Source organism: Trichoderma reesei (genome assembly GCF_000167675.1).
Source record: "Trichoderma reesei QM6a unplaced genomic scaffold TRIREscaffold_2, whole genome shotgun sequence".
Classification (NCBI taxonomy): Eukaryota; Fungi; Ascomycota; class Sordariomycetes; order Hypocreales; family Hypocreaceae; genus Trichoderma; species Trichoderma reesei.
In genome coordinates this window covers 420502-441289 of record NW_006711149.1, presented here as the reverse complement: position 1 = coordinate 441289, position 20788 = coordinate 420502, and the positions used below count along the sequence as shown (strand labels likewise).

General features: G+C 53.9%; 2 protein-coding genes across 2 annotated transcripts; one reads left to right on the top strand and one right to left on the bottom strand.

The window, feature by feature from the left end:
• Window positions 1-228: 228 nt before the first annotated feature.
• On the bottom strand, window positions 229-3423 carry TRIREDRAFT_55274 (uncharacterized protein; the record flags this gene model as incomplete). The annotated part of the gene is made up of 6 exons (XM_006962028.1): window positions 229-573; window positions 662-1310; window positions 1388-1450; window positions 1503-2052; window positions 2200-3135; window positions 3282-3423. 6 exons carry the CDS (start codon window positions 3421-3423, stop codon window positions 229-231), a joined length of 2685 nt encoding a protein of 894 aa, XP_006962090.1.
• Window positions 3424-14159: 10736 nt separating this feature from the next.
• TRIREDRAFT_55029 (uncharacterized protein) lies at window positions 14160-15701 on the top strand (the record flags this gene model as incomplete). Its single annotated transcript, XM_006962241.1, has 2 exons — window positions 14160-14440; window positions 14534-15701. The coding sequence occupies 2 exons, from the start codon at window positions 14160-14162 to the stop codon at window positions 15699-15701; spliced, it is 1449 nt and encodes a 482-aa protein (XP_006962303.1).
• Window positions 15702-20788: the final 5087 nt, after the last annotated feature.

Below are 20788 nucleotides of genomic sequence, written 5' to 3'. Positions count from 1 at the left end.
CATTTGTGACTGCGAGCTTGTTTGCGTTTCAATCAACTTGAGCCTTGTGTTTGTTCCTGTTCTTCTCTCTCTTGCCTCTTTTCTTTTCACCTTCCTTGTTCTCATCTCTCTCCCCTTGATATCCTTGTCTTTCTTTAGTGCTTCGTTTCTTCTTCTTCATTTCCCGTGCATTTGTGCTCTCTATGATATGCGTACCCTTCTAGAACATCACACATTCTATATCGCTTGTTAGTTTAAATCGTCTCGTAGTTCGAGCCTCGCGAGTTCTGTTTCGATTGCTAGTATCCCGATTGCGTAATGTGTTCTTTCAGCCTTGGCCAGTACTAACCGCCGTTCCTCGCTCGAGTCTAGTTCGTCGATTTTCTTGTCGATGCGGCGAGGATTTTTCCAAATGGTAGAAGAAATGTCGTTGATGATTGTTGGTCGTGCATACTCCGGTCCTCCCATCTGGCAAGCCTTGATCCATGCCGACTCACAGCCACAGGCAATCTGCATCGCCGATTGCCAACCAGTGAGACGCGCAACGTCATGCATCCTCTGGATGACCCAATGTCTTTGCGCAGTGTCATTATACTGAGAGGCTGTCAGCATGCTTCACTGTAGAGAGGCAATATCCGACAAAAGAGGAGCAAGGCGGCCGTTGAAATGGGGCTGTACGAACCTGTATACCTGCAACAAATACGCAGAAAGAACTTTCAATGAGGGCAGCGCCAAGATAGGTGTTGATTTCAGTGTACTCTGAACAGTCGGCAGCAAGTCCTGAGGCAATTTGCCCAATCTTGAGCGCGAAAGCAGCCGTCTTCTTCGCCGTCATGCCCGCTGCCCTCATCGCAACCGGTGGCATCGAGGGGTGGCTTCGATATAGATGGATGAACCCCATGTAGTAGTTCATCCATATGCCGGCAATTGAATATGTTCGGAAGTAGATAGGGTCTCCAAAAGGTGTCTTTGTCCTCGTCTGACCGTCAAGCTCGTCACCGAGGGGCTGGAATTCGGGTCCGAGACGGCTCTTGAAGACCTCAAAGGAGTGATAAATGGCATTCCATTCCTGCAACGCAGCTTCGTAGCTGGCTTCTGGGTCAAGGTCTTCCTGCGAATCACTGTGTGGCGTGCCGTCTCGTGGAGGACTGAATCCCATAGGCGCCTGCACTTTTCCGAACATGGGGAACATGCCTGGAAACATAGGGGGCGAGCCAGTTCCAGCACCGCCGCATTGAGCGTCTATGACCTTCTGTTTCCGGGACAAATCCTTTGACACAAAGTCTGAGAGGCGGCCGAGCAGGAGTATCAAGTGATCATAGGTGCCATATCTGAAGTGGAGATGTCAGCCTCACAGGTCATCGCTCGAAGTCCTAATGAAAGGAGCATGAGAGTGCTGCACACGTACGCGGATGAATATGTCGAAAAGGGAGCCCTTGGAGGGATTTGAGTCCAGTGCTCGTATTCCATGCTGATCCTCGTTTAGCGATGCATATTCAGCGCATGGACGTGATGGAACTTACAATAACCTGGTTCCACCCAAGATGCTCTGGTACACATCCATCTTGCAGTACCACCAAAACAAGTCGCAGATGATGTCGTATCTCTCAATTTCTTTGTCGCTCACTGGAGAACGCCTCTCATCAGAAGGTTGATGCTCTGCATCACCGTAGTCTTCGGGAGACACGGCGAGTCCCGTAATGGCATTCAAGAAGCCATAGTCGAGAGAGCGCTGCCCGCTCTGGGCTGGCGCTGCGTGGGCATGCGAATGGTAAAAGTAGGAGCTTACATGTCCCAGTTGATAGCCTCCAGCTTCCCGTCGTTGCCTCATGCGCTTCGCTGGGAAACAAGCCCGAGTCATGTCTCCCAAAGACATTTCGCGGAACAAGATCCTGGCACCAAACAGATGGTTGCACCACTTGGTGTGATCAGATGACCAAACCTCAAAATATCCGAGCAGCAGAGTAGCAGCTAGGGTCGCGGGCTGTGTCCTCCGGGATGGTGACTTCACATTCTTGGCTATACGACGTATGGCACGATGGTAATGCCTCAGAGCTGCCGTCGGGGGATTATCTCGAAGCTTCGCCAGTTGAAGGCTTGCCAATGCAAGCATTGCATGAAATAGGCCCAGATGTTGAAGAGCCAGTGAGGGGATGGCGTCTGTCGAAACTTGTCAGAGCGGCTTCTACCTTTGTATCTGAGATATTTCGGTCAACTTACAGCTCCATAAGCTCTGCCCAGTACCAGCTGCGGTGCTGCTCCTGGCTCTCTGCGAAGCGCAAGAAATATCTCCTTCAAAGATTGAGATTCCAGGACCAGTCACATTGATGAAATGCATGAAGATCGTGTTTAGGCCACTAGCCCAGAATTCAGAAGAATACGGTGTCTCCATGTGTGCCAGAACATCGTCGTTCTGGGCAAAGGCGGAAAAGACGTTGGCATCCACAGCACTCATGGTCCAACGCTCTGGCACCATGCTCTTAATTGGCAGCAAGTTGCCTCGAACGTCCGGTAAATCATCATCAGAATCGGGTAACGATGCTTCGTCATCCAGCATGTCTAGTCCCCACCGATCATTCAGGGGCTGTGTCATGGCGGCTCCTGTGTGGACATTGAGAGCGTGATCGCTGGTCAGACGACGGAAATCGCCAAGCATATCTCTGGCAGGGCCGCCATCTTGGATAGAGAAGAATTGTGCCTCGGGGGGAGCATGGGTATAGTGAGCATGTCCTCCGTCGACCTCTGTCGCAAGCAGGGGGTTGGGAAACTGTGCGTTGTAAGGTGCCTGTAGCAACTGGCCGGGTCCCATATTGTAAGCTGAAGAGCCTTGTACCAACGGTTCATGGTGGTATTGCTGCTGATACGGCGCGGCACTTGACTGCAGAGGCAAACCATGGTGACGCTGGTCAAAGGTCGGGGGTCTCGGCGCGATGGCTGGAAAGAGTCCCCTTGAAGACTGACGGTGCGTAGCCAAAGACTCGTCAACGATACTTGGCGGGCCAGGATATATTGCCTGGTTGAAAGGGGACGAGAAAGATCCAAGAGGTTCCTTAAATATGACCCTCTGGCTATATCCTTCGCACTCTCGTCTCGATTTGATGCAGTTGTGGCAAATCGGCCTGCCTTCGTCGCATTTGATGCGTCTCCTACGACAGGCTAATGATGAAAGCTTATGTTAGATCGCCTTGAGGTAAAGGGGGGAGCTGTGTGTGTCGGCGTTGGGCGTAAAGGGCAGTACAAGTGGAAGCAAGAAGGGAAGGGACAGGAGATCCAAAAAATCACGAGGTTCAGCTGTGACTTACTGAGACAGCCAGTTTTGGTTCGCTTCCTTGTTCCCGTCTTCTTGCGATTCGCCTCATCTTTTCCTCCGTCATTCTGCTGAGATGAGCTCCCTTGGGGTTCTGGCAAGCTGGCGTTCGTGGTTGTAACAGCTGGTTCCTCCATGATACGATTCTTTGCTGCGGGAGAGAGAGGGAGCTGGATATCACACCGCTAACAGTTGCCCACTCTCGTGATGTCTTTCCGTGCTGTGAAGAACCAGACACCGGTTGATGAAACCGTTTCAACAGTGATGACGCGAACCTAGGCAGCTCCAAGACAGCTTGTGTGTTGGGGAGGAAGTATATATCACCCTGGACCGCTCGGTGGGATATTTTGCCGGAGGGAGAAAGAGAAGATCAGCATGTGAGGGGACGGGGCAGGGTGGACGACGGCCTCGAAAGCCGCAGGCGGTGCGGCGGAAGAGAAGAAAGATGACACCACCTGCTGCTGTGCTCAGCCACTAGGGGTGAAGAGGATGGTATTAGCACAACTGGCCGACAGTACGAAAGCATCAAGTAGTGGATGGACAAGAGGAGAAGAGTAGCGGCAAGTGGAACATGGCTGGTGTAACTCGAGCGCAGCGCAGGCCCAGGATGAGGCGTCGAAGACGAGTTCCAACTGAGGTCATGTAACAGTGACGTTGGTAGCGAGGCGAGACACGATCAAGAGAAAGGAATGGAGATCGGGGGGGGAACGAGTCAACGCTTAACAAGGGAGCTAGCTGAAGGTGGAAGAAGCGAGGAGAAGAGTCAGGTAAAGGAGATGGCTTGCAGTGCTGAAGGGACAGTTCGAGGTGAACAGGCGAGTGGAGGAGAAGAGAGAAGCAGAAGCGCGCGGAAGGCAGAAGGGGAGAGAGCAAGCGCACATGCGAGTGAGAGAGATAAGCAAGTACCACTTGGTCAAACTTCCGTGGGGTTTTGCTGTCCAAAGTACGAACCTGGGTAAACAGATAATGAGTAACTACCTGTAGCACCAGAACATCTCGAGATCTGTGACAAGGTGTTGAGGGTGTGGCGGAGAAGGGGGAGGGGTGGAGCAAAGAGACGCTCGAGAAAATGGAATGCTGCGGTCGCTCAAGCCAGGGCAGGTACTCCCCACCACTTTCCTGAGCGGCGTTCCTGGGCCCAACTGCCTGCCACCTGCTACCTGGGCCTGGGGTAGCTCTCGATGCCTCGAGTTAGTGCTTGAGGTATCGTGCGGGCGGGGGGCGTAGGTGAAGCTACTCTCTGCGGCACTGCAAAGTAAAAAGAAGGTACTACCTACTGAGGTAAGGTAGTTCAAGAAGCGCAGCAAAACATGCCAGATGCCAAGTACCTACCCAGCAGTAGCAATCGGGAGGTTCGACAGAGAGGAAGGATCAAAGATTGAAGGAAAGAACAGATGCTGCAATGTGGTGGGTAAATTCATCAACGGCAGGAGCTCAAAAGCAGTACCTTACCTACTTCCTACTAGTAGTAGTAGGTATGAGTATTCAACCCACAGTAAAGTAAGGTATGATAGACGTAACTTGAAATCAGCCGAAAACCCACAACACTGATCCTACCTTGCCTCTTCCTAAGCCCACGATGGCGAGCCGCTTCTGACAGAGACGAGTTGACTGACAGCAAACGAACTCCGACTCGAAACTCGTTCGACAGAATGTAGGTGCATGTACATATACAGGCTGTTGCGTCGGCGGCAGGCAGTGGAATCGGTAGACGCAAATACCGCCTTTTTTTCTCTTGTCCTGTCTCGTCTTAGAGCAACCGGAGCCAGACGGCTAACAAGATGCGCAGACAGAAAGGGGATCAGACTGTACCTCGATTAAAAGATCTTGGTGCCTCAGGGAGTCGGCAAACCCCCCACAAGAGGTACCTTCCCTTCCGATTGAGGCCCGGCCAGAAGAAGCAAATCGATCCCTCAGTTTGGAGCCGTACCAGCGACCACAGATGCAGCTCTGTCTCTCTGTCCCGCAGCGGGAGTTCGCAGGAAGGTCGCAGCACAGAGGGGAAGCGGGAAGGGGGCGTGGACCACAAAGAAGGTCACGGTGTATCTAGGATGCCGGGATGTCAAAGGCGCCAAGCTGAGCGGATGATACCGCTGTTGGTCAACACAGAGTCTAGAGCGAGACGGACGGGCTGACGGACTGAACACAGCTCCTCACGACGCGCCTGGTCGAGAAATGAACCTCATGCGCAACCATAGAGTTAATGCAGATGGCGGAGATCAGGGTATCGAGTGAGTTGAGGCAGACTTTCCCGGGGGGCGGTGGTGGTTGCTCTCTCGATTCTTCCCCTCCTTTATCTCATCACTTTATCTGTTCAGGTGGGTGGTATCACCAACAGTATTGGTCATCCGAATCTGCAAGAGAGTAAAAGAGGAATACAGTCACTTATTTTTTTCCCCTCAGATGCCGGAACCGAAGAGCGAGCAAGAGGACTATCCTATATAAGCAAGAGATGGCGTCCGTTACCTTGTTCATGGCAGACAAAGAGGGCCCCCTACTAATCTCGCAACTCTGACCGGCCATCAGCCCCGGCATTAGCCTAGATGGCTAGCTATGCATGTTGGACGCCCGACCTTCATCTTCGCTGTGCCAGCTTTTACCCATGCGGAGTCGACTCCCGCTGCTCCCCATGGTGTTGAATCTTCGGTGGGCACAGGCCAGCTTGTGAACAGGAATTGGAGTCTGCTTCGAGAGCTGACAGCGCCGTCGTGGATATGCGTCCATTGTCCGATACGAAGTGTCTTATTCTAAAGCTGGCCCAGTGGGACGACTTTTTGCTCCTCTGTTTCTTTGCTGCACTTTTCCTTCTACGGCGACGTAGATGCCTGTTAAGTATTCTCAATGGAAGAAAGCAACAGAGTGGCCGCAATTGGATTATCTCCAACCACAGGAACGGAGACAGAACAGCAAGTGAGCAGATATGAGAGGAGAGGGGGGATATCGAGTGCAAAGAGACGGGTGTGGGAGTGAGAGATTGGATGAGACCTGAAGAAAACAGCAGTGGCCGATCCGCATTGGTGAGTAGCCGCACATAGAGGCCAATGGATACCCCAGACCGTAAGGAAAAAGCTGAGATCTGACGGTTGGTGTAATTACTGCTAACTGGCATTCAATACTGCGGATTCACGGCACGCAGCCTCGCGCAAGGTTCGAAGTCGACGCCAGACCGCTTGGCATTATATTCGACCATCCGGCTCTCGTTGTTGCATCTGAGCAGCCACCGGCAAGCAAAACAGAGCAAAGCATGCTGGCCTCGATCCATGTGACAGCCAAGACTCAACCGGTCCGTTCGATGGGCAGATCTGCCAGCCAGTCTTGCTGCCATGCTATGGTATGTGGTATGCTTGCATTGCCGAATCTCGATAGCTCCCTGTCACCCATATCACCCTCGACCTTGGTCCCAGCGCGTCGGGCTTTCTCAGGCATCCGGAGTGAAGCTCCACATCTCCCAAACAGTCTGTGCCAACAATGGCCTCAATGTAAGCATCAACGCGACAAGTAGCGCCACGGCGACACGCTGCGTCGCACAGCCAATGCTCAGTGACCTCGGAAGTTCGTTCGAGGTTGCAAATGCCAGTCCGCGCCAGCCACCCGGGCCAGACAACAATTACCGCTCGGACTCTGCCCTGTTGTTAGTGGATCTTCACAATTACCTAATAAGGCCACTAACCGTAGCCTCGCGGGCTGCGGGAGCGGCTGCTCCGTAACGTTTCGAAGCTGAGTGGAGACTTCGGGATCCGGGATCGAGGCGGGACAGGAACGGCAGAGGGACACGGAGACAGGAACCACGCAAGTACCAGGCAGTCCCTATCCCTTCACAGGGAGCACGTGGAGCACATATCCGAGGTACCAGCCACATTCAAGACGGAGTACAGCTCTGGTCTGCTTGCTGCACAATGCTCGTTGTTTTACGGAAGATGCGAGAGCAATAACAGGGGCTGAACGCGGCTCCGAGGCCCGGCTGGTGTTCACGTCTCAATCACATCGAGAACCATCACCACCCTCGAGTCCTCCTTAGGCGCTCTACTGATGACCCTCACTTATGTACTGCCATCCATTCAGCCGCAAGATTCATGGCTGCTTCTCATGAAGTGCCCCGGCCTGCGAGACATCGTCACTCTAGATCATGCACCTCATAGCTGATCCGCCGCCGCTTATGCCGGTCGAATGATGTCTCTGTGGTACACAAACTTGTTGCCACGTGCTACCCAAAGGCTCTGGACTCACAGTCCCTCTGGCATGACCTTTACCGCTTTGCTCTCGTGGATGGAGCCGGAGCCGGCGGCAGCACTGCAGGTACGACAATTTTATTGTCGTTATCGTCGCGATGGACGGACAAGATACGCCACTTCTTCGTAGCGGCTTCCTGCGTCATCTCCAGGACCACAAACCTCACATGGAAGGATGCTCAACAGGCAAGGGGTGTAGGAACGAGTCCATGTCAAGCCAGAAGCCAAGGCACCCGGAGATCTAAGTATTGCCATGCCTGCAGATCCAACGTTTGGAAAGCACTTGCTCGCTCGCAACGAATCATGGTCAAGACTCTCAAAGCGCCATAAGGATTTCCTACCTCTTTATTCCGGGATAGTACGAGACTACAGCTCAACGACACTGCCAGGAACTTGCTTTTTCCTCCCGTCTACAATGACCGCGGACATGTCTGAGACCGCCGCTTCCACACGGCCGTGGTTCCCTGCCATGGCCATATGTGTAAGCTCTTCGCTCCATCTCTGTACGCGTGCAACGACAGGGGATCGGGGGCCGACCAGATCTGCTGTTGTGGACGAAATCTCTGTAGTACCTCGCCGGTGTGTCGGGAGCGGGCGAGAGAATATCCATGCCACCATTGCGCTAGGGTAGTTCATTACCGCTCTGTGGCCCTGGCCAAGAGCGCAACGCAGGTTACGCTGTGCCGTGGCTCGCGTTTGGGGACCACAGCTCGCCATGCAAATACCCTCATTGTCTGTCTCATGCTCTGCCGTCTGGACTCGATCTACTGGGAACATATGTGGGTGCAATGACCTTCATATCTACAGCAAGAATGGTGGATAGATCGTTGGATTTGTGACTGCGGATATGAACTCGGCCTTGCTTTCGGATTCATCTTCATCTACAGGAGAGTTCCATGGCCTTGGTATGCATGTCAACCTGCGAACTTTATTACCGCTGGTGATGCTGGGAAGCCCTTGAGCGCATGAGTTGCGCATCCTTGATCTGGACCTGTCTCCAAACCCCGACGGTGAGGAGGCAGCATCTTCTTTGGTAAGTCTCTTTACCCCAGCATGCGATCTCGTTGACATCCTCTCCTCTCATCGCCATAGTGCCCACAATCTCCGTCTGAAAACCGGACGCAGCTTGCGCAAAGGCAGTATAATATTGGACAGAGTCGGTCCCTCCCGTCGGCGGCTAGCCATGGCGTATTTGTCCTTTGCAATCACTCGCATCTCGCATCACTTTCCCACAATAGCTCTGACTCGACCCTATACGCCTATAGGATGCAATGCGAGTTACGGTGAGCAGAAAAGTAAGACAGGGAGGGTTTGGGGGGTGAGGTGCCTGTAGCTGCCGTTCGTTGAGGTCATCGTATCCCCTCCCCTCTGTCCTCCCCCCCCTCTCCCCTATTGTGAGTCGATACGTACATTCGTAGCTGGTTACCTACGAGCATGCACCTACACCGCCAGAGTTTTGTGACCCATCTCGACGGTTGATGTGATCCGTACACTTTTGCTCTCACCTACAGATGAGGGTTGAAAAGAATTCCAATCTGGGAAAACTCAGAACGACTCCACATTGCCTGAATCATCCACGCCTTCTAGAAGCCCGTCGTCTTAGGGCTGAGGGATGATGACGGTAAGCTTCACATTCGACCACTCGACTATGCCACTTTCTCTCTAGAATCACAGCTTATTCCAAGAGAGATTTCCACCTTAAGCTTGCCCTAGCATGTATGGAGTTAAACCCGATCTCCGATCATGCAACTAGGGCAGCGCTTTAAACAAACGTCCCATCACTTTCACGACATTGGAAGTTTCTCAAACCAAGGAACACCGGAACATAGAGATGCATGTAGGTCATCAAACAGAGTCAAACAATTTTCGAGCTACAATGACCGTCAAGAACGCCAGAAGAACCCACATATGCCGATGCAGCTCCAGTCCATCGCTATTCCACCTGCAATACCTTCACACCATTATGGCGCCTCAAAATGTGGCTCACTGGTTCTTGAGGACTCCCGTCAAGGTAATCGGCCAACTCGGTAAAGTACCACACGAGCGGCTACATTCTGCGTCAGCACAAGAGTACAAAGAGCAGTCTCTACTATCGTCGCCTTGTGGGAGCATATACTTACCGGCTGCGACGCGCAAGTCTTGAACTCGACGACTCTGTCACCATTGGGTATCGTGTACGATTCACTGCAGTCCTTGTACTGGAAGTTTTCGATATCCTCGGGGATTTCGGGGTAATCATGCGGTACTACTTTGGCGGCAATATTGACAATATATTCATATTGACCACCAGGTTTACCCTCCCCAGGCAACCTGCGTCTCAATTGGAAAGCGATTCGAGCGAGCCGGCCGTCGGTCTCGGCATCGTAGATGATCCTGGCGTTTTTGGTCAAAAAGTCATCCCACAGGCCGAGTGTGTCAGTAGTCCCGTCGTGGTGCTGGATCCAAAGACCACACCAGCGCAATCCCCTTTGGGGATCCGAGGTATCAACGTCTCTGTGGAGAATCCTCAGCTGTTTGATGTTCAAGAGCTGGGCTCTGGTGAAGACCGTGTCAGTTTTGGTAGGCGGCTTTTGCAATACATTCGGGAGAGGTAGTCGAATGACTTGCAGTCCGGACCAGGAGTTCACTGTCTCGTCCATGTCGGCAGTGACTTCGGTTGGCTTGCAGCAAACTCCGAGTGTTTTGAAGCTCCCTTTCATCATTGCCAGCTGGTCCACAATCAGGCCTGTAACCACACATTCTCCCTTCATTTGGTCTGGCATCAAGGACACCCATCTCGCTGATGGCTCTGAGAGCGATGATGGTGGTCCGAAATAGGCGATTCTATTCTGATTCGTCTTGATCTGGAGTATCAGATCACGGGCCCAGGGGTCAGTAATCTGTCATCACATCGAGGAGAACGAGGACTGCTCACCAGCAGAAAAGGACCGTATTGGAAATTAGTTTGGCCGGTAGTCACCAGGCCAAGCGTTACTATTTTCTCTCCTTCACGGAAATAGAAGGTTGTCGGGAGCCCTCTTTTGTGTGGCGTCGACACCGCCTGATGTGCATCGTCCCTATGTACAACAATGCAGCTGATGCCGAAGCAGGTTGTGTAAGCTGTTATTCCTCGGGCATACTGACCGTCAACCTGTAGCGGCATGTGTCTACACATTGGCCGCCCAGGGAAACAACTAGATCGTTCAGCAAGCTGATGTCTGAAGAATTGAGCCACAAATGGTACCCCATGTTTCGATGGACTCCAGGAAGAATCCCACAAGACTGGGAGGGGCGCATTTTCGGGACGTCGAGCAGAGAGTTCAGCAAAGCGGTCGACAATAGCTCTTTGGCCCTGTTTTATCTCTCGAATAAGCCAACGTTGGGGAAAGAAGTTGTATCTTCCTTACAATTGGGAGAGGGCTCTTACATGTCTTGGGAAAAAGATGTCACTGCGAGTGACTTCAATTGGCTTACTTCGCCAGCCTCTTCTGGCATCCCCCAGCCAATTCGAAACAGACCCGTCGTAAAAGTAGAACCTGATGGCCGATATGCCGTGCATTCCAGTGATGAACTCGACTCGCCGAACAGCATTGATCCTGATTTCGAGGCACTTCTGGTGAGCCGCGTCACCATGACCCCCCTTGTGGAAAATCTCGAGTGAATCCAGATACGACCAGCCGAATACCGTGACAAAGGAGGCGCAGACGTGGGCTACGTCGACATAATCTGCAGGTAGGAGGCTTCTGACGCTTGGGTGACTGGGCATTGAGGCTAGAGAGCGACAATGGGTGGCGGTAGAAGTGTGAAGAGCCGTCATCAACGCGGACGCAAGACTGGTCCCCTGCATGTATTTCAAGATGTGATTCTGCATTTCATAGGGCAGTTTTGCACACTTCAACAGGCAAGAACCGAGGCTTGTGTTCTGGGCGTCGACGATGCCAGTCTCAACGGCACCCGCAAGCGAGGCGAGATGCCATGGACGCTCCTGTCCCCAGCAATCCTTGGGCAGTAGCTCAGATGTCTGCACGGCCAGATTGTAGAGCTCACGGCACGCAAGCCTGCGCCGAAGCAACGCCACAACTTTGCAGCATGCCTGATGGGCGAAGTAGGCGGGGCGGTATTTGCTCCGTGGGCGCTCGTGGACAACAGCAATGGTGATCCTCCCGCCGTGAGAGGGGAGAGTGAATGTCGGATTGATGATGAACTGAGGATCGCTGAGGTCAACCTTGAAAGTGAAGACTATCGCGCCCTGAGAAGGATCGACGGAAGTGTCGATGACTGGGTATAACACGTGTGAGCAAATATACCAAAGGTAAAGTAGGAACCAAGATGGACGGTTTGTTGATGGGGTTGTGTCGCTCTTGATGTCTGCCTGCGGTTTCACTTACAGCCAAGCACATGCATCTCCCACGTCATGGGCTGCCTAGCGGCAGGGCTGACTCCCGCAAAGAAAGGGAGGTTGTTGCGGCAGAGGAAGCAATTCCTCTCCGCGAGAAAGAAGAGCATCTGGTCGTTGGCCATGGTTCTGACGAGGCAGAAGGAAGGTTGTCGAGGTCAAGAGATGTCTGTTCGGGCAAGGACAAGGCACCGACCTGGCGTGATATTTATAAGGCACAGGTACTGAGGGAGCATCAACCTGAAGGCCAGGGGAGGTACTAGGTAAGGTATTGGGTAGTAGGTAGGTAGGCAATAGTGCCTTGACTGATAGACATGCCCGAAGCAAACAGTCAGGTTTCTCTTCCACTACTACCTTAGATGCCTACCTGCCTGATAGCCCGCAGCCACTGCCAGCTGAAACTGCTCGTTTATACTTGTAGGTACGTTACCTGATCCATTAATACTACTGTACCTCCTTAGTAAGTACCTGGCAGAGGGGGGGGTCGGGCTCCGCACCTGAAAAGCGACCCCCTACATGAATCCAATGCAATGCACCTCAACATACAGGCATATGAACGAAGCACATAGGCCTTGACTGCATGCAAGTGGCTGCCACAGCCGGTGAGAATAATACCTACTAGCCAGGTAGAGCAGCCTTTTTCGCGTTCATCGAATGTCATTAGGTAGGTGGGCTGCAGTTGTTACCTTAGGCCTCAATACAGATGTTGGCACACACCTTCTCTGATACCTACCTTGCCACACGTTGCGTTTGGCTTCGAATGGAGAGGGTGGTGGAGCCTCGATAGCAGCGAGACTTTGAGCTTCAACCGCCTGTGTATGCACGCCGGTTGCATTCACCTGTGCATCAAGACCAAAAGTATGCCGCAGTTCGGGCATACACGATGCATGTTATGCCTCGCTGGTCATGAGACGTGGCGTTGCTGGCCTCCCTGCTTTCAGTCTCCCATGTCCACTGTCCAAGGCAGTCTACGAATCAGTCTGGTCCTTCTGTCGATGCACAGGATGGGCGGCTGAAGCAATAGATCGAGATTGCGTCCAGCATCGCGTATGGCCTTGGCTTGCCTCGAGAGAAGAGGTCGTCACCCTCGATGCTACCATGCTGCTGAGGTGGCAACACGGGGCGATCTCTGGTAGGCGAGAGTATCCTCAGTGTGCTTGGTCGGGCTTTATCTTCCGAGTCGAGACTTGGGCCATGGACTCTCGGCTTTCCTGTGCTCACGTACCGATACTGTAACAGTCAAGATCCCACAACCTCTCTAGGAGAGTCAGAGTCAACACATGAATATCTGCGTGACAGCGCTGAGCAAAAAGTGAGGAGTCCCAGGCCTTATGACGCCATGGCCCCAGGGCCCTCATGGCCACGATTTTGACCAATGTAATTCGTGTACCTTTAAGGCTTAGAGGGTGCGTAGCTCACAGCAAAAGCGACACCAAACATTGATGTTCTGATATTCAGGCTCGTGAGCACACAATTGTCCACCAAGACGACGGTGTTGTCGCGCGCCAAAGCCACGCCCGATAGTGCTGCAAACCTGGCATGGCCGAGCACAAACACAGGCACAAGCACAAGACCCAGGGTCTGCGAACCTGGCGTTGTGGTATGGGCCACAGATGCTCATCCCATCCTGGAGAGGGGTGCTCATCGGGAACCCGGGAGGACATCCGATACTAATTTCGGAAATTGGGCATAGATTGCCAGCTTCTTCTGATTCGTGCCCGCCGGAGGGACATTGCTATTGACTCCGGATCAGCATGATAGATGATCAAAGTGCTTGTGGTTGTACCTGTGCGTGGATTGTGCAGGTGAACGAGGGGTTAGGTAGGCATGCACGAAGGACATGCACGAAGGACATGTACGACTTTGTACAAGTACCTAGGCTCCTACTTCCGAGTTCCATGATGGACAAGTGGTGATTTGGCGCAATGGAGCCTTGCGACAAAAGCCCAGGAGAGCTTCATGATGAGTGAAATCAGATGCCAGAGATGAGTATTCTCTAGGTAGGTAGTAGGTTATTACACAGACAAGGTAAATGCGAGAAAAGCTGGTGAGTTGGATGCACCTGTGCTTTTGAGTTGGGACGCCCGCACTAAAACTGGAGTTACACCTACCTAAGGCAAGTGTCGAGCGATTGATCGATTTCCCGCTTATCCTTATCGATAAAAGGCAACTGAAAAAAAGTCCATTGAAGCGCCCCAGCACCATCACCAGCACCAGCAGACCACACCCATCAACTCAGCAAAGCAAATATACCTTCGGTCGAGGCAAAATGTTCGCAGTTCCAGGCTGGTCAGTGTCCTCCGAGGCGCTCAAGCCCGAAAAGCCGGCGGCCGCAGCCGGTGGCGCCTCTGGGGCCAAGTCCAGGAAGCGGAAGAGGACGACCAAGGAGGAGCCGGTGACGGCCGCCAACGTCGCTGATCTGTGGGAGACGGTCGTCGAGGGGAAGAAGCCCAGCAATGACAAAGCTGTTCAGGAGTCAAAAAGGCAGAAGAAAGGATCCGACGACAAGGCCAAGGGTGACGGCGAGAAGACGGGCGACGGCGACTCCAAGTCACAAGGCAGCGAGAAGCAAGGCAAAAAGAATAAGAAGGACAAGAAGGATAAGTCCAAACTCACGAGCCAACCTGAGAGTCTAGAACAGAGCAAGCAACCGAAAAACGAGGGCGACAGTGAAATCGCAGCAGCCGACTCATCCAAGACCAAGACCAAGTCAAAGGCCAAGTCCAAGTCCACATCAGACGCAGTGACCAAATCCGAGCTTGCAACGGTTCTGCCCCCGGCACCGCCCAAGCTGACGCCTCTACAAGCCTCGATGAGGGAGAAGCTGATTTCGGCGCGATTCCGACACCTCAACGAGACCCTCTACACGCGGCCCTCTGAGGAGGCCTTCAAGCTGTTCCAAGAATCGCCCGAGATGTTTGACGAGTATCACGAGGGCTTCCGGCGCCAGGTCAAGGTGTGGCCTGAAAACCCCGTCGACAGCTTCCTGCGCGACATCCGCACACGAGCCAAGATCAGGACGCCCGGCAAGGGTAGGCCCAATGCGCCGCAGCTTCAGCTCAGCGCCACCTGTCTGCCCAGGACGGCCGGCACATGCACCATTGCCGACCTGGGGTGCGGCGACGCCCGGCTGGCCGAGTCGCTGCAGGCGGACAAGGCCAAGCTCCATCTCGACGTCCGGAGCTTCGACCTCCAGAGCCCCAGCCCGCTCGTGACCAAGGCCGACATTGCCAACATCCCGATGGAGGACGGCTCCGTCAACGTGGCCATCTTCTGCCTCGCCCTCATGGGCACCAACTGGCTCGACTTCGTCGACGAGGCCTACCGCCTGCTGCACTGGAAGGGCGAGCTCTGGGTCGCCGAGATCAAGAGCCGCTTCGGCCCCGTCCGCAACAAGCACGCGCCCGTGGCGCACAGCGTCGGCAACCGGCGCAAGCCCTCCAAGAAGGAGCTCCAGGCCAAGGAGGCCGAGGCTGCCGGCCGCTTCGACAAGGATCTCGCCGTCGAGGTGGACGGCCAGGACGACCAGCGCCGCGAGACGGACGTGTCGGCCTTTGTCGAGGCGCTGCGCAAGCGCGGCTTCGTCCTGCACGGCGACCGCCAAGAGGCCGTCGATCTGTCAAACAGGATGTTTGTCAAGATGCGCTTCATCAAGGGCGCCGCGCCCACAAAGGGCAAGAATGTCCGGCCGGATGATGCCGGCCCCAAGAAGAAGAAGATGTTTGGTCGCGCGCAAGACGAAGATGCGGATGAGCTGGACGACGCAACCGAGGGTGCCATTCTCAAGCCCTGTGTTTACAAGATTCGATGAGCCTCATAGCGAGATCAAAACAAAACACATGCATGTGGCATTTTCGGGACGCTTAGAGGCAAACCTTTGTGAGGGATTGTTTGGCAGGAGTTTCGGGAGCGCAGATACATATATATCACTCTTAATGATCGAAATTTTGGCAGAGTATTGCATGACGACGTATTTGAGTGGCTTCTATTCCGTTTTTGTCTCCCCTTGTCTGTACCTCTTCTATTACTTCCATGGCGGCGGCTCTCCAAACGCCTCTAGATTTTTTTTTCCACGCTCCCAGGCATCATCACCATCCAATGGATGTTGCGAACTCTCCTCTTGACTTTGATGGAAGAAAGAGGGGGGGGGGGGCCAGAACTGCAGAAACAGATTCAAGAGAAGCAGATAGTACAAAGAAGGAAGAAGCAAAAATCCATGAATCCCATTTCATTAACCCTTGCCATAACGACACCAATCCCTCATCGCGGGGATATGCTGATTTACTCGTGCTCTCATTAGAAAAAGCCTGAAGGACGCTCGTTGTTCAGAAGAAGATCAGGCTGGCCGCCATATCAACGTTATCCTCGGCAGCCTGGAGTGCCTGGATGGCCTGTTCCCTCGTAGCACCCATGGCGACGAGGCTCTCAATGTGAGCTGGCGTGACGTTGGCCCCTGGGGCCGGGGGCCGAGACTGCGCCGAGGGCTGCTGTGCCTGCGGCGGTGCGCCGGCGGCGGGCTGCGAACCCGATTGCGAGGGTGCAGCTTCAGCAGGCATAACAGCTCCGGATCTCTGGCCAATGGCAGTTCCCGCCGGTCCTGGAATCGTTGGCTCTTGAACAATCGTCTCCTCCTCCTTTGGAATCTCGGCTTCTCCCAGGAACGGGATCTCCTCGCCTTGGATGATGAGCTTGTCCTTTGCCAGGTCGATGTGAGCCTGGTATCTCTTGAGCATGTCCAGTCCCAGGAGCAGCTCAACAGACTTTCCCTCCATGACGGTGAAGCTGCATGGCAGAAACAGGTTTCCAATCTTGATCTGGGCCGAATGGACCCGGCCGATGATGGTAGCCGTTCCGACGCCGCGAGCCACGCCCGCGAACCGCTTGTCGACGAGGCGCATGATGCCGCACGCCTCCGCGCACGACGGCGACATGATGGTCGCCTGCGCGCCCGAGTCGACGAGGGCCTTGACCTTGTGGCCGTTGACCTCCACATTGGCGTAGAGCAGGTGGACGCGGCCAAACACTGGTACAGACAGTTAGTAGTATGAACGCGGCAGAGTCAGCTCCCCGCATCTCACAGGGGTCATGGGACGTCATCGTACATGCCTTCGGGGTTGTGCTCCATGGCATTTTGCAGATTCTCCATGACACGCTCCTGGCGGATCATCTCCTCGATTCTCCTCTGGTTCTCAACGTTGAACGGGTCCTCGTTGAGGCGCTCGATCTCGCGCTGCCGCGCCTCTCGCTCCCTCCGCTCTCTGTCCTGGCTGTCGAGGAATATTCTTCGAAACTGCGCAGGGTCTTCGACGGACGCGGCAAGCTCCGGGTGCTGCCTGGACAGCTGCTGTCTGATGGCGGGGTCGCCCAGAATCTGGAGGCGAAGCATCTCGGTGTCGTTTGCAGCTCCGGCTGCAGCCGCCGCGGCAGCACTGGGCTGTTGGCGAGCGGCAGGTTGAGGTCGGCTTGCCGGCTCCGGAGGCCCGGTGCTGCCTCTCATGTCCCGGACGTGGACGGCCAGCATGTCGCCATCGCCAATCTGCAGCTGCTCCATGGTCTTGGCATCGTCCGAGATGAGTCGGCCGTTGTGGTAGATGTGTTGCGACGTGAGCGGGATGCCGGCCTCGGCCTGGACGGACTCGCGCAGGGTTGCGACAGTCATGTCGGGGAAGACCTCGAGGGTCACCAGGCTGTCCTGGTCTCCTCCATGAGGATTGAAGACGTTGAGCGTGATGCGCCTAACAAAGAAAGCTTCGCGTTAGCCCCCCCCCCTCTCCTCCTTTCCCTTCAACAAACAGCTCCCATCTCCAGCTCGAGCAAGACGTACATGTTTGGCTTTGGTCGACTTTGGTGTTTACCGCGAGAGAAACGGGACGGAAAGAAGGTGGAAAGAAGAAGACAAGATAAAGTGTTGCCAGCGGCGTTTGATGTTGAGGTGGAATCGCAAAGAAGGACGGCGAAGGACGGAGACGACGATGTTTAGTAAGTGTAAGAAAGCAAGGCCCGGGTCAGAGTAACGGCACGATGGATCGATGGCAACGTCGGCTGGTGAAGCTTCCAGGGACAGGAATTACGAATCAGGTGTTTGCTGGTCAGGTTGTGCGTAGCATTCGTACCAGACAAACACGCGAGCAGGCGAGTTTATGCAAGTCAGCGTCTCGGCCAGCTGCTTGGAATGGCCGGATCCAACAATTGCAGATGCGGGAAGCCTACCACTTAGGGGGGGGGAGCTGATGAGGGGCAGAGCTGGAGGGGCAGAAAAGCTAGATTCGATGCTTGTTTGGGTTGTTGCAATGCTGGCTGGAAGCTCCGTCTGGGGCGTCATCACTCCTCGATGCAGGCAAGCCTGGCGGTGACGACAGCGGATTGGCAGCCCCGTTTGGCCGGGACAATGCGTTTGGAGGGGCACTGGCGGGGGGGGGCCTTGGTGGATTGAGGGGCCTGGGTCGGAGTTACAGGGGGGGCTGTTCGGGAGATTTGCAGCTGGAGGCGCTGGTGTCTTTCAGGTTTATAGTGCTCCAGGGCTCACTAGGGCCGTTCTGGGCTCCATGGTTTTTATGTAACTTGAAACTCGAGCTGGCGGGCTGAGTACCTACCTCTAGGATGAGTGGTGATCCAGTTGCTGCACGTTTCTGGCACCCGACACCCCAATGGGCAATTTAGGGGAGGCTGGAGAGGTTGTTGCCTCAATGTTTACAGGTCTGGATTTGATGCTACGAAACCTGAAAAGGCATATTGTATCCGATACGACTCATCTTCATATTACGTGTACCTATGAGGTAAATGTTCAGTGTCTTGGACAGAGGGAGAGCTCAGATTGGATATCATCACCTGAGCTCGCTTTTTGGTATGCTTCTTCGAGCTGCCAACAGACCCAGAAGGACCACAAACAGCTACGGAAACACGTATCATTCGTATCAAGAAAACGTACGAGTAATATTATGTGACAGCTTGACTCTTACGATTTCAGATGAATATCATTATCGACGACGAACAGATAACATTGAATGACATGCATTCAAACTATGCGTCTGCAGACCAGGTCCCTCTTTTAGCTAAGCCGCTGATGCAGTCACATCGAGCTCAAGCAACATTTACTTGACACGTATTCCGCCTGCGTCTATCTTCTCCCGAGTCAGGCATATGTGAGTATTGCCGTGGCTTGATACCTGTACGAATAGCTTAGAAGCCGATTCAGACGGCAGGTAGATGTATTGCATACATAATGACTGCATCAATGTGGCCCATCTAAGATGCAGTCTTTTGTCCAGGTCAATCAAATGACACGTCCAAGGCTTACTCTGATATCAAGACTCGGTGCCAGTCTGACAGCCATTAATATCCGTGCATGCGATACATCGATTCTAAACAATTGTACAATACGAGGTGACTGTTGATAAAAATACAGAGAATACTAAATCAAGAATCGATTCTCATAAGATGCACATGCGTACATCAAGCATGCTAGGAGCGTGTGGGAGTATTGCCATGTCATGGCGACCTCGTATAGGGTAAAGTGTACCTCCATGTTGACAGCATAGGGTATCATACGGCTAATATCTCATGCCGCCCAGGAGAGAGTACTCCTTTCGAGCAACTGCACCTGTAGACATCATATTGGGCAAAGTCTCTTGACGCCGCGCGTACGAGCCTGGTCAAAGTGAGGCATCTGCTCTCCGTGGTCCCTGCCTGGTACGACAACAACCTCCCCTCCCCTCCCCACCACACCTGCCTAAGGTACCTCCTGCAGACATCAGCCCGTACGAAAAATTGTCAGTCTGCACTTCAACCATCGCCCATTTGATGCCACCCACATAAAACCCGCCCGCGTCTCCCTGCTTCTGCTTCTCTCCGCGCCTTCTGAGCATCGCAGCCACTCACACGCACATAAGCCGACGCGCCATTTTCCTTCACCAATGGCATCCAGTCGAGCTTTCACCGGTGCGGAGAAGCCGCCTCTGCGCTATTGTCTGTCTTTGCCTGTCTTTGCCTGTCTTTGCCTGTCTCTGAGCTGCCTTGACTGCTCATGCTAACCGCCCTTCGCAGGATCAGCACCAGACGCAGCTGCGACAGTGCCATCGAGAACCTCGTCGAAGCCGGTCGAAGTCCTGAGACACGTCTCTGGACGCTGCTGCCTCCGGGGATGGCAGAGCTTGCATGCCGTGATGCTACTAGCTCGCCATCTGTGTGCAGACGTGCATCCGACCAGTCAGTGGCAGGCACCGCCACATCTCCTGAGACCAAGAGTCCCGGCTCTCTAGAAACCACAACGAAGTTGGAGCTGGTGTGTCTGCTCCTCGTCGTGCTTCCCAAGCGGTGGCCTTGAAGCCTCCTTGCTGCTGCATCCGAACCGGCAATTCGAATTGCCGTCTCGACCAACCCCCCAGGCGGTTGGGATATGCCCCCCCCCCCGAATGGGCTTAACTAGCGGAACGCAACCCAACTATCTGCTCACATCAAAGCCCAGAAGCCATTGGCCATGGTCACTTCCGCATTTGTCTCGTTCAAGGCGCCCAGGGTCTCTTCTTCACTTCGGCCAATGCAGTTGTACCTATCTGAGTCCAACACCATGAAGAGCTGTAACGGCTTAATGAACCCGGTGTCTCTCCTCCTTTTCTGAGCGAACGCCAATGCCACCACGACCACGAGTGCCTGGGGATGGTTTCCACTTGGAATATCGTACACAACCAGCCTGTCAACATTACTGCTGTTTCTTTTCTTTTCTTTCTGTCAGCGCTATTCAGACCCCTGGCTGGTCGTCCATCGCCTATCTGGCTCCATTCTCCTGGGTTGAGTTTCCAGCCCTGTCAGGGTCGTGAAGGGGTCAAGCGTCTGTGGAAAAAGTCGCCGTCCATGACATGTGAGACAAAAGGCCGGTCAATGTGGCCTCAGGGTCACTCG